The following is a 14,285-nucleotide window of genomic DNA, read 5'->3' as shown; positions in this document are numbered from 1 at the left end:
CCAAAAATGGAACTTTACAAACACAACCCACCCCTCCAGCACACACACAGCACCACTCAAAAACAAAGCCAAAAAAACCCAATAAAACAAAAATCCCTTGATCCCCATGGAAGACAGCACTAAAAACATCAAACTTAACACTCACTCTCAAACAAAAGAGTGCGATTTTGACCTGTAAGACAAAAAGCAGGATAGTAAAATACAAGTCAGTTATACGTTAGCGCAGGCTATCTCAAGCAAGGAGAGAAGTCATCACTCCGCGCGAAGGAAGCTGGCATCTGCGACAGCACTTACTGTGGGCATTCCAGAGGATGTACAAGGGCTGTCCCGGATCCTGATGCAATTTCATGTTGTCCCACAACATCTGGATTAAAACATGTTTACTATCTTCAGACATACAGTGGCGAGGAATCTGTGTTGAAGAATAAACCAACATTCATTAATGATCCTTATATGACAATGCTTTGTAAATATTTTATAAAAATCCTTACAGACATTTTGTAGGATTGTGTGTGTGCAAGAGAGAAAAGAGAAGAGAAAATGACTGACGTGCATGCATTTTACAACCTACTGAAGGAAGACGGGCTGAGGTGAGAAGCCAGTGAGCCTCTAAAGTAGCAGATTTAACCAAGAACTGGGACGAGTGAGGAAGGGAACCAGGGAGGGCTAATCTTGACCAGTTTATGATTATGGCTCCACAGAAAGAGGAACCCAGGAGCCCCATTCTACGTCAGTTCAAGCCACCCCCCCGAAGCGCTAGGCTCGCTTGTGAAGGAGGCAGGAGACATGGGTGGGGCCGATTCACAGACTCTTCTCTAAGAGTCATTTAGTTTACTTTTGACTCTATAACAAAAACTCAAGCCCATTTTGTGTCAATTTTGTAAGAAGTCCAAAAAATACGACTTTCTCTTACTGCTAGACTGTGGAAAGAAAAATTCCTTGCAACTGAAATAATTTTATTGATTCAGATGGTTATTAAAAATATTTAGCATAAAAATTACTTTTTGTCATTAGGGCTATGCAAACATTACAGTAGTGTCAGTAGCACTGGCTTTTAGTTCATTTTTACTCTCATACCTTTGTTTTTTTATTTTTTATTTTTTGGGGGGTAGGTAATTAGATTTACTTATTTCTTTGATGGAGGTACTAGGGATTGAACCCAGGACCCCATGCATGCCAAGCACACACATTACCGCTTGAGTTATGCCCTCCCCACTACTCTCATACCTTTGAATACTTGTTACAATGTTCAGAAGAGAGAATCAATCCAGGTAAATTACTGGGTAAGTCAAGACGTCTAAAATACCACACCAGGTTCCAAAAAACAATTGGATGATGGTCCACAAAATCTGCCACTGTTATTGCATGATCGCCTTCATTTTCCAATAAGCTTTCAAGCTCCTTCCACACCACTAAAGGACTAAGATACGGAACAGTGATAGGATCTGGACTTGGGAGGTGCCATTCTAACCCTAAAGAATCCTGTTGAATAAACAAAAACCATAAATGGCAATTACAATATTGATGATACTGAATGATTAAAAAACACTCCTGTCAATGATTTCCAAGTAAGTAAAAATGTAACTGTATCATGCAACGAGAGACTCTGCTCAACAGTAATAAAAATCGAAACTAAGAAGGCTGTTTAGCACATGGGGAACAAAGTCTTATGTAAATTATCAATGTCCAAATTGTAAAAACAACAACAACAACAACAACAACAACAAAACACCAAAATACATACTGTAGCTCCTTGTAAAGTAGCTGGCAGGCTGCCTGTAGGAATGATCTTCTGCCCTCCAGCGTCCTCCTTACCCAAGGGGCCGTAAGAACTAACACTCCTGGCCATTGGAAATATCGGACATTTTGACATAGCTGTTTTTGATCTGTCAGCAGGGATCTGAATACTTTGTGAACACGTATTTTCCAGAAGTTTAGATTTGCTTGGGCATTGAAAAAAGAAAAAAAGCATATCACTGTCTAGATTTACTTTATTTTGTCTAGCACAGAGAATTTCTCTTTAGAATCAGAGCTAGGCACAGCCAAGTAAAACAAAGGAAAGATGCTACTCGGGCTTCGGCTGGGAAACAGGATTTAGTTTACAGTAGTCTAGTCATGTTCAATTTCCTTTCTATCCAGTGAACTTTAAATATTCAAGAGTCACTCATTTTTATTCAAAACATTTAGCGGACAGCTTTTCATACTGCAGGAACCACAACAGGGCCAGAGGATACAAAGCAGAAAACATCGGCACCTATTCCTTCAAGAGTCAGAGCTAGTGGGAGACAGTCAGAGAAAGGGCTAGCGGACCTATGATGGAAGAAGGTGCACACACAGCTCTGCCGTTCTGCAGCCTAAGCATATTCATGATCAAACAGGGCACTCCGCCTGCCAGTATTAAGCAGGCGTTTTCCTTTTCACATTCAGTTACCACTGTGGCTTCATCTGCCCAGCTATATGCAGCGTGCTTGGCACTTCTCCAAACAGGAGTGCATTTCTGTATTTGTTTTAAGCAAAGACTTACTTATATTAGGCTTACTGTATAAACCTTAGCTTAATTTTACAGTTCCTCTATCAGTTCCAGATGTTTTCTCAGGCTATTAAATATTCCAAGGTAGAAAATTAAATATTCCAAAGTAGAAGTAAGTTAGTCTGACTTGATTCCTCAAGAGTAGAAATAGAAAGATGTTCATTATGAACTTCAAGTGTTCTCCAGAATTTTTACCTTTAAAATAATGGTACACATTATCATATATGAATTATATAGCTAAAACTTTGGGGATTCATAAAGCATAAACTATTGACTGTTTAAACATTTAGGTCATTAGAGAGAATTTTAAGACTGTTTTAAAGGAATAAGAATTTAAGATTAGGAATCTCTTATATATAAAAATTTAAACCTTAAAATGGTCAGCTAATTTTTCTGTCATTATTGGAAACACGTGCAATATATGTTGTTAAAATGTAGTTCCACATAATCATAATTACCTATTTAGATCAAAAGTCCGCTGAACAGAGATAACAGATTTGTCAAGATCAGAGGCTGATGTTGAGATACAAGATGGCCTTGTCTGACTTGAAAAGGACGGAAGATGCATATTTTCTGTAGATGGGCTTGACTTCAAAAAGTATCTGTAAGGTGAATCAAAGGAGCTTTTTGAGAAAAGAGATATTCTAGGAAACATGATCCTTAAACATGAAGGGAAAAAAGCATAAATCGTTACCTTCCAGGGCGTCTTAAATCTCTTATTTCGATATTCAGGAAGGGCAAGAAAAGATTGCCACAGAATGGGCACGTAGTATTGAGATTTGAGTCGTCTGCTGTCCAGCCAGCCATGATCTCCTCATCATGGACAAGACAGTCACAGGTTCTGCACCGAGAGCAGCTGGAGATGAGAACCTAGGGGAGGAAGCAGCGCTTCGTCAAGTAGGCCAGTTGGTGCATATCATGAAGTAACCACCAGTTCAATTCATAAATCTATTGGAAAACTAAAACTCAGGATTGAGAAGTGGCAAACAAAAAATGGATTACATTCAGTACATTATATAATACACTCATCTTTAACTATTTCAGCTAAATCTATTACAGAATTATTGCCTGAAAGGGAAACTTCCATTTAAGTGAGCATTTTTACCATTATAATTACTAAAAAAATCTGCCATCATTTTATTAATGGAAAAGTAAACCCAAGCATTAATTTGTTAATACCCAAAACAGGCACTGGTAACAGGTTACAGATCTGGGCTGCTCACAGTATGGTCAACCAGGTAGGAGCTGGTTCACGAATTCTTACTGGTTTGTGATGAGTTAAGTAAAGAAACTGGGAAGAAGACTTAAAGAGCCTCAAAGCAATCTGTCATCGCTCCCACAGCTGAGTCAGTGATCATTACAGTTTACAAGAGTACCAGCCACGACAGGCTGGAAATTAAAAACAACAAAACCCTCGTCTGTAACTACACACTGTTCAAGAAGCAGTGCTGTGGAGAAATGTAAATGCCGTGATCACATTAATAAAATACCGAAATTTCTGAAGCCATCGGAAGCTTTGTGAACTGTAATATTAGTGCTCATCATTTATTTTCCAGCTGCATGCAGATTTACTCTCCAAATTTATGCAAATTAGTGTGAAATAGCAACATTCACAAACGTATCTGGAAACAAATTTTATATAAAAATTAGGGAAAATTTTTAAAGTGTAAAAATATAATGCTTTCATTGTAAGAAAATGGGGTATAGCAGCATATCCAGCGATTTCCACATCAAACTGATACAAAGAATGAAAAATGATGGAAAGAGCTGACACAGCTGCCAAGACCGCCCCTTGCATCTTCATCCAAAAAGTGCACCTGCCAAGCAAAGCTGGTTATGAGGGTTTAAGATGTGAAATAAAAATTCAAAGCGGCAAAGAAGGGGCAAATATAAATGCTGAAAATGAAAAAGTGCTTTTTTATGTTGATAAATATCAAAGGAAGCACAGAACTTTTCCAAACAGAAAAAGTAGTATGACTTCAGGAATCTGAAATACTTTACATTTTAAGTTTATTTAGGTGCACTGTACATTCTGAAATTTTCAGATGCCGTATGTTTGACTTTTTACCATTCTACCTGAGATCACCACCACGTAAGAAATGCAAATTTTATTATGCAGTGCATGGCAATGTTGTTTTGTTTAAAACTGTACCTCCATTGCATAGTTCTGGAAGATATTTGTACTACTCGTGTTACAGGAAGATGCCACTTCTGACTTCCCGGGTAAGGCAAACTTGGACAAGGATCCTGTTCGTGATTAAAAAACGAAGAGCAAAACCGTTAGAATTAATGAGAAAGGATATGAGAATCTTTCATTTTCATAAATTCTCTCATAAAATGTCAAACTGATTTAAAATATTAAAGGTAATTTAAGAAAATAAATAAATAATGAAAAATGTTTTTCAATGTATGCATTTTTGTTCTGAGTACACACCTAAGGAAATGTGTTTTAATTCATTTCTCACTTACTAAGCACTTTGTGTGTACAGGCTACAAGGCGTTCCAGTTGTTTGTAATTACTATTTTGCTGTTTCTATTTTTACATGTTTAAGATACAAGAAAGTATTTAGTTCTAAGTTCTAAAAAGTATAAAAACAGCTGATCTTATTTCAGATGATGAAAAGAATTACTGGCAGTTCTCTTCCTTCTAAGGATCTTTTAAAATCTGGAACAGTAATCTTGCTCTTAAACACTAGGGAAGAGTTTCCAAGTATATTCTGAAGAGCAATGAGGTATTAGTAGGTAGTAAAATGACCACCAAAAAGTAAGGGCACTTTTACGGTCAAATCAATTGCTGACAGTTACTGTATCTTGTCAGTAAAGCTGGAAGTAATCTATACCTTCCCTATACTTTTTTTTTCCCCACTAGTTACTACAATTTATGAATGAACACTGGTATTTTTATAAAGATTAAAAAAAAAAGTAATGGTATAAATTACCACTTAGAAGAAATAGAGAAGATAGGAAAACATGTTGAACACCACCATGGGGATGTAATCAGCATAATCCAGACTAATGACCAGACTGCTTCAGCAAATAAATGACATGGGGGGGAGGAGGGGAGACACCTGTAGAGCTTCCACTGGCCCTGGGCCCTCCCACACAGAGATGCAGAGAGGCAGAGAGAAAGCCAAAACCTCACATCCTTTAAGATGCTTAGAATTGGTAGTAATTGTAATTCTTCCCTTGATGGTCCCCCAATAACCTTCTGTAATCCATTTCTGCTAAAGCTAGTTCAAAATTGCTACCTATTAGCCTCGACTGATTCAATCATGTATGTGGGCAGCCTACCTTTTCTATATAATCAGTCGACAACACAGAATATATATTCTTTTTAGCAAATATAAATCAGGTTGTGAGGTAAGTCTTATTTACTTAGCCCAATAAACTGTTCCTGTATGTTAAAAAAAGACTGGGGCAAGAAGGGAGCTAATCATCTGATTTCTTCATGAATATATGACAAGGGGGTAAAAAAAGAAAGGGAATAAAGATGAAAAGGAGTTAACAGACACATCAAACAAATGCAATAAGTAGCCCTTGTTTGAGTCCTAATTTGAGCAAACCACCTATAAAAAGAGTTTTATGAGATAGCTGTGAAAATTTAAACTAAGTAAATATTTTACATAAGATACTATGTAATAAATACTGTCACATTTTTACACTTGATCTTAGCCAAAAGGCCAAGAAGCGATGCCATATTTTTAAAATATGATAATGGTACTATAGTTTTGTTTTTAAGCAATGCATGCTTCACAAAAGATACATACTGTATCAGTCCATAAAATGTTCAAAAAACAGCCACACTAACACATAGAAGATAGTGTTTACCTGTGGAGGGAGTAGTGACCAGACATGGGCATGAAAGGAGGTTCTGGACACTATTAATGTTCTGTTTCTTGATCTGAGTACTGGTTACTCAGTTGCCCTCAATTTGTGAAGTGTATAGTATTTACATGTATAAAAACGTGCACACTATATGTATGACTTATAGTACAGTAAGTTATTAAATATATCAACTTTAATAAAAAGTTAAAAATATATAATACTAAAGTCCTTTATGTTTTAGACATACATGAGGTATTTATAAATAAAACTATATACTGTTTGGGATGTACTTTAAAATAATCCAGCGCGGAAGGAAGAAAATGTTCGTAGCAGAGGGAAGAGGGGAAAAGATAAAACAAGACTGGCCATTTGTTGATAATTGCTGAAGCTGGGTGATGGGTACACAGGGGCTCGTTTTGCTATTCCTTCTACCTTTGTGATTGTTTGAATATTTCCACAAAAAAAGCTTTTTAAAATAGCAGAAGTGCAAATAAAAAAATATAATTCATTCATTCCTCACATCATACACCAGGACAAACTTCAAATGGATTAAATAGCTGCCATCAAGGGTCAAATCTATTTTTGTATGACCACAAGCTAAGAAAAACTTTTACATTTTAACATGTTTAAAAAAAAGGAAAAGACAAAAAAGAATATGTGACACAGATGTATGTGGCCCACAAAACCTAGAATATTTACAATGTGGCCCTTTTCAGAAGAAGTCTGCTGACCTAAGAAAATGTGACAAAGGAAATCCGAGTCGTATCAGAAGGAAACACTGATGAACCGAGGGAAGGGGAAATGGTTCCTAATGATTCAAAATCCAGATGCAACAGGGCAAAGGCTGATAAATTTGATGACATAAAATTATTATGTGGGGGGAAAAAACCGAACTTGACACACTTGGAAAAAGTATCTACCACTTATGTAGGAGACACAGGATTAGTTCCCTAATATAAAAAGGAGCTATTAAAACTTAAAAAAAAAAAAGGACCAACAAGTGAAAATGAAATGCAGGCAAAGGACAGCCCACAGAAAAAGAAATACCAACAGTCCTTTAAACATATAGACAGATAGCAACTTAATTTATAAGATAAATATAAATGAAAAATGAATTGAAAACATTCTTTACCTATCAGATGGCAAAAATCCAAAAGCTTGCCAACGTATTTTTTTTTCACAAGGCTGTGGGGAAATAGGCTCTTATATACCAGCCCTGGGAATGCAAAAAATAGTATATATACCCGTGGGGGAGGGAACCTGGCAATATCATTTCAAGGAAGAACTTGGGAGTCCCTTCCAAAGATACCTGGGCAAAGATGTAACATGACATGTCACCATAGCATTATTTATAACAGCTAAAGACTGGGAACTTAAAGTACATCAGTGGGGAAGTGGTTAAAATAAACTATGATACGTCCACACATGATGAACTACGCAAGCGTGAAAATGAATGAAGGACATTATGTGAAAATATGGAACGTTCTTCAGGATATACTGCTTTGTGAAAAAAGCACGGAGCAGGTTAAGTATTTCCAGTATGTTACCTTCTAAGTAATTAAGAGCACACACACACACCACACATATGCTTATATTTTTTTTAAAAAAAAGCAACAATGAAAGGATAAATCAAAATGAATAAAAATGGTTACTTCTAGGGAGGAAGAAAACAAGATGATAGGGTGGGAATGGAACCCAGACCCCTCGGAAAGTGCCTTGGTTTTCTATTGTTTTGACTCTGGAGCCATACAAATCTTTTACAAAATTAAAACATTAAAAAAAAATTAAAGGTGCCACATGTCAAATGCATTATGACAGGACTGTTTGGACAAACCTTCTAAGGAGGCAGAACTTTCCAGGCTTGTTCTGCTGAAATCAGTTCCCTTAGTCCCTGAAGTGGCACCGCTCTCTTGAGAAGTGGCCCCTTCCAACTCGTGGCAGACGTCTTCATCTGTCAAAGAGGTAGATTCAGAATCCTGGGCTCCCACTGAAGAAAGACTGGTACGATCAGAACTTTGATCCTAAAGACATAATTATAAGCTTAATTTCCTGCATATTTAATTATTTTAAATCATTTCTAAGGCAGAGGGAACACCTAATTACTCAGATGATCAGTTAATCAACATTACAACTTCTAGAGAGGAAAAAAACCAATTTTACAAGGGCATACTAATTTGGACAAATATGAGCTGGAGATCAGTTTTTAAGACAGCATTTTTTTAGCTAGAGCAAAGCAGATATCTGTCAGTTAGGTAAATGCTGCCTACATCTTCATTTATTTTCTTCCCTGCAAATACCAGCCCAGGATGATACCACTAGAATAACATTTTCTTCTCTTTTAATTTCATTCATATTTACATTTTCTCTTCTACAACAATCCAGGTTTCAAAGACATGTATTTCTAGTTTTCATTTTTGAGAACACCAAAGTGTAAGTTAAAATTTTTTTCTGGTTATAACAATAATACATAAGAAAAAGTGTGTGTGTGTGTGTGTGTGTGTGTGTGTGTGTGTGTGTTACTGAGTCGTTATTTTAAGATTACCTGAATATTTTTACTGGCTTTTTGGCTGTATCTCATTGGATTTTTTAAGTGGATGCTCTAGGCACTGCAATACATACACCTAACCACTCGTAGTCGACTTAAAGTTAGTATTTACCGCTTCACATGTAGTAATATCACTACAGTGAATGCCAGGAGGGTGAGTCCTTTAATCGCTATAAAACATCTACATATTGAAAAGCCCCATGAGATAATATAATTTTTGTTTTGGATAACTGTAAGTATTACAAGGAATTTAAGAGGTTTTTTTTTAAGTATTCTTTTATATACAAGCCATTTACCATCTATTTCGCTCTTTCTTCGTTCCCCAAGGCCCACATTTCCTTCTGGTATTAATTTTTTTTTCAGCCTGAAGAACTTCCTTTAGCATATTTTATAGAGCAGGTCTACTGGTCATGAATTCTTTTACCTTATCTGAAAATGTTTTTAATTCACCTTCATCTTTGAAGAATATTTTCACTGACTATAGAATTCTGGGCTGGCAGGCCCTTTCTTCAATAGGTTAAAAGTGTTTTTTCCCACTGTATGCTTCCCTCCACAGATTATGATGAAAACACATGGTCATTCAAAATCCTTAGTCCTCTGTGGGTAATATGTCACTTTTCAGTCAAGAAATTTTCAATTTTCAATCAAGGAATTTTTTCTTCTTGGGTTTTTTTTTCCCAGCAGTCATTTAATTGTTAGCAAATGGATATCTCTGGTTTTTAGCAGTATGCTTTTATGTATATGTAAGTGTGGTTTTCTTTTGAGTTTATCCTGTCTGCAGTTTACCAGGGAGCTGTAAATCTAAATCTTTTATTAAATTTGGGAAATTTCACCCATTATTTCTTCAAATATATTTTCTACCACACTCTCTTTCTCCAATTCTTCTGGAACTCCAATTATGTGTTACATCTTTTTTATTGTTCCACAAGTCCCTGAGGCTCTATTCATTTTTATAAAGGCTCTCTCTGTTCTTCCAACTGGATAATTTCTATTATTCAGCCTTCAGTTTCACTGACTCTCCTCTGTCATCTCCAATCTGCTACTGAACCCATCCATGAGCTTATTTCAGAGCGTATTTTTTAATTATAAAATTTGTTTTTTAAAAAATAATTTTGATTTCTGGCTAAGAATTCCTTTCTTTTCACTTATTTCACATGTGTTTTTGTCTTTACTTCAGGACATCTAGTTATAATAGCTGTTTTAAAGTCTCCATTAGATAATTCCAACATCTGGGTTATCTCAGGGTTGTATTCCCCTTGAGAACTGGTCAGGTTTTCCTGGTTCCTTGTATCAGGTAATTTTGGATTTTATTTTGGACACTGTTAATGTTATGATGTGAAGTCTGAGCACTGTTACGACCCCTTGGAGAATGCTGAGGTACTGCTGTAGCAGACAGTCAACTGTGTTCAGATTCCAATTTGGGTTTTGATTTTTGGAGATGGTGACTTAATTCTCAATTTAGTTCTTGAAGCCTGGTCCTTGCTGGTCTGCATCTATCACATGTAATGTGTATCTCAAGGGTTAGGCTGAGACTTGTGTGGCCACACACAGAATTAAAAATCCCTTCTTTCCGATTCCCCTCATGTTCTCCAGGCCACAGGGGCCCCCTTCCCTGGTTCCTCTGTCCAGGAAACACGGGGTTTTTCTTTATGTTTTAGCTGTCAAGGATCCATGCCACACTATGCCTGGGACCTGTTCTTGGAGCAAAGATGTGTGTGAAAGAAAATGGGAAATCTGCCCCTCCCTGCCATCTACTGCTTTTATTTTTCAGAATCCTTAGATAGTTGGTTTTTGTATTTTGTCTGGAGCTTTTAGTCCGTGGGAGGAATGGGCTTTAGTGGCCTTGTGTTACCTCAGGGGAACTAGACCTCTCATGCACATTTTTGAAGAATACTTTTGCTGGGTATAGAAAAACAGGCTGGCCAACATTTTCTTCCGATATTCCAAGGATGTCTTTCCAGTGTCTCCTAACATTACAGTTTCTATTCATAAGACTGTTGTTTTCTTTTCTTTTTCTTAAACAATATTTTATTTATTTATCATTGCACTATTTATTTTAATTTGGCAGGGGTAGGGGAGGTAATTAGGTTTATTTATTTTTAGAGGAGGTACTGGGGACTGAACCCAGGACTTCATGCGTGCTAAGCACATGCTCTACCACTTGAGCTATACCCTCGCCTCAAGACTGCTGTTTGCTTACTGTTGCTCTTTTGAAGGCAGCATACTTCTTTTCTCTGGCTCCTTTTAAGATTTTCCCTTTGTATTTCATTTTCAATTATTTTCACATTAGATGCCTAAGTATGATTTTCTTTGCATTTATTTAGTGTGACATTGGGAGATCTTCTAAATATGTGAGTTGACATCTTTAATCATTTTTGGAAAATTCTTGGCAATTAGCTTTTTAAATTTTCCTTCTACCCCGTTCTCTTCTTCTGGGACTCAATATCAGGCATTTTCACTAAACTTCACATTCTTTCCTGTATTTTCCAATTTTTTTCCTGTCTGTGCTTCAGTGTGTGTGTTTTCTACTAACTTCCCATCTAGTTCACTAACCTTTCTTTTTCTATGTTTTGTCTGCTGTTAGAACCAACCACTGCATTTTTAATTTCATATCTTTTTCAGTTTTAGAATTTACACTGATTTTTTAATAGACAATCACCTGGTGAAATTTTCCATCTTTGCAGCTATCTTTTTTTCACCTTTCCCTCTATTTTCCTGAACATATATTATTACCTCAAAGTGCGCTGCTAATTCAAATATCTGGATCACCTAGAGGTCTGCTTCCTCCATCTGTTTTGTTTGTTTGTTTGTTTTCAGTTATGATCCTTCTCTCTCAGCATAGCTATTCTTAACTGAATGATAGAATATTAAAAATTGTCTATGAAAACTGGAAGGGCTCCAGTTGATGTTCTGTTCCTCAAGAAAGGATACACTCTTTCCTCTATTGGAGTAAAGGCTATTATTTTAATCTAAAAATCACAGGCTGAGCTGAGTCAAGCCTAGGTTGCAGTTTTGGTTGGGTTCAGTCTATGTCTGGTTTGCCGATGTGCCAAGGCAAAGCTCTGCAGGAATTTGAACGAAGGGCCTGGGGTGTACCCCAAAGCTTCCCTGCCCCTCCTCCCCCACCTCCCAGCAGCTCATGGACTCCAGCTATTGTAATCTCAGCACCATGAAACTGCTGAGAACTCTCGGTCGGAGATTTTCTGCTTACCTTTTTAGCCTTCTGTCTCATGCCGTATCAGTATTTGGAAAATGTCTTGAAGGAAAAAACTTGTGTTATTTGAGGACCCTCAAGTCTCCATTTTTGTCTTTCCAGCTCCACAAAATCCCCAAAAGTTCTGCTGGCCCCCTCACCTCTCCACAGTCCTCTGACAAGGCAAAGCCTGGATTTGCAACCTCCTACTCTGTGCTCAGAATAAGCAAATGCCCTCATGGAAGAAGTAGCCATAGGACTTCAGCTCATCTCTGCCATTCTCCTCTCTCTAGAATCTTAGTCCTCTACTTTCTAGTTGTTTTAACAGTTCTCTGATGACTTTAAACAGATACTTTCTATCCTTCATCTAGCTTTTTGCTTTGGAAGTTATGCAGGTGTATCACAAGCTACTCCATCCTACCCAGGAAGAAAAATCCTACGTCTGGCTGGTAATGTTTGAAGGCAATAACGAAGCTCAGTAAGTATTTTCATATGACACTGATTTTTACTCCAGCTACAAATCGCTTTCTTTCAAAACTGAACTACAAACATAACGAATTCCTTTCCTTTTGAAGTTCTTATTCAAGTTCAGATTCTGATACTTACAAATCTTACACATTCCACGCGTCTTTCTGTAAAGCTGTATTTAAGGAGAATAGTAAAAGCAGACATCTTTGCAAGGAAGGGACTACTGGAGGTGGAGGAGGGTAAAAAGAAAAGTAGGAACTACTAATAAAACTCACCTTAGATGATGTGGTATACATGGTGAATCTTGAATACCATTTGCTTGCTTTCTCTGCAACCCCTTTTCCAGCAGTGAACATACTGTTTCTCAGAACATCTAGTTTAGGTACGAGCAGTGTATCTAAATTAAATGAAGGTGATGAATGGGTTAGTGCATCTTGAGAGTCTTCCCTAAATGGGCAGTTAGGTGAGAAGGCCGGAGAAGACCAGAGTCTGTCCCTCGGTCTGTCCTCGTTTTTTGAATAGCTTTTAGATTTGGTAAGTCTCGCTGGCCTCGGGGAATCAGGAGGCAGGCTGGATCTTCGGCATGCCTTGACCAATGTTGGACTTTTCTTAGTGGTTACTTTATCATCACATGCCCGTTGTAAATCAATGCTTGGTGTCCGGCTTGTCAAAGGACTGCTCATGTTGTTCATATACATGACAATTTCTTCAGCCAAATCCCGCCGAGCAGATGGTGTTGAAACGCCTTTGCTATCCTCTTCCTCCTCTTCCTCCTCCTCCTTTTGCTGCTGTTCAGTCTCAGCAACCAAGAGAGAGAGGGGATCAAATCCTGTAGCAACATCAGTTTTTTCAAAAGGTTTTACCGAAAAGCTGCTGTTCAAGCGTTGACCCCTCTTGGGATTTTGTGTAGCAACGTATCCCACTTTAGATCCGTCTGTCTCACCGTCTAAGTCTTCTAAGTCAAAAATAACAGGGGAATCCACTTTATCTGCCAGGCAGTTAGAACCATGAAAAGGTGTATCATCATCACTAGATTCCTTTTCTAGACTGTCTCTTTTTGATCTTAAAGATGGCTTTCCAATATCAAGACTGTTTGGCCTTGTGCTTTTCGAGATAACATTTGAAAGAATTTTTGCATCGGCTCCTAATTTTCCAACCATCTCTCCCGGGTGTGCTTCCTGGTTAATTCTATTGAGCATAAGTCCCATCAGTACTCCTCCACTAAGATTGCGGTTCCTATTTCCCCAGGACAGTTGCTGCTGCAAATTAGGCTCATTGTCGCTTTTATGTCTTTTCCTGAAGCGTCTACTTTGAATATTTCCTGTTTCATTTGTATCCTCAAAAGAGGATATTAAGAGCGGCTCAGGTGTGCTTTCTGAAAAACAAGAAAAGTTGTTTTCGCCATGAAAAATGTAATGTGCAAATATAAGTTGTCTTAAATATTTAAGATATTAGCAACGAAAATGATAGCAGCAAGCACTCAGCAGGTGCCTGCTGGTTCCCGGGTACTACACTGTACTTCACTTACATTATCTGCCACAGACATTCCAACATCCTACGGGGGGAGACAGACTGATGCTTGGAGAGATTAATCACCCAGCCCAAAGCTACACAGTCCTAAGCAGGAGAAATGGGATTCAGACTCAGATTTGACTAACTATAGAGGGTGTGCTCCTAGACATAAGGATGCACTGCTTTTTAATACTTATAAATTAAGATTAATA

General features: G+C 37.5%; 1 protein-coding gene and 1 pseudogene across 1 annotated transcript in view; both read right to left on the bottom strand.

Moving 5' to 3' along the window:
* Positions 1-14,285, bottom strand: part of DENND4A (DENN domain containing 4A) — a 77,963-nt gene that overhangs the window by 7,619 nt on the left and 56,059 nt on the right. The window contains 8 exon segments of the mRNA XM_032480917.1: positions 295-412; positions 1,228-1,482; positions 1,745-1,943; positions 2,989-3,132; positions 3,225-3,400; positions 4,683-4,777; positions 8,190-8,376; positions 12,837-13,936. Coding sequence (XP_032336808.1) covers positions 295-412; positions 1,228-1,482; positions 1,745-1,943; positions 2,989-3,132; positions 3,225-3,400; positions 4,683-4,777; positions 8,190-8,376; positions 12,837-13,936 — 2,274 coding nt within the window.
* On the bottom strand, positions 6,113-6,222 carry LOC116664606 (annotated as a pseudogene).

Source organism: Camelus ferus, chromosome 6 (assembly GCF_009834535.1).
Source record: "Camelus ferus isolate YT-003-E chromosome 6, BCGSAC_Cfer_1.0, whole genome shotgun sequence".
Taxonomy (NCBI): domain Eukaryota; kingdom Metazoa; phylum Chordata; class Mammalia; order Artiodactyla; family Camelidae; genus Camelus; species Camelus ferus.
Note: the sequence above shows the minus strand (reverse complement) of the source record. Positions and strands in the feature narration are given on the sequence as shown.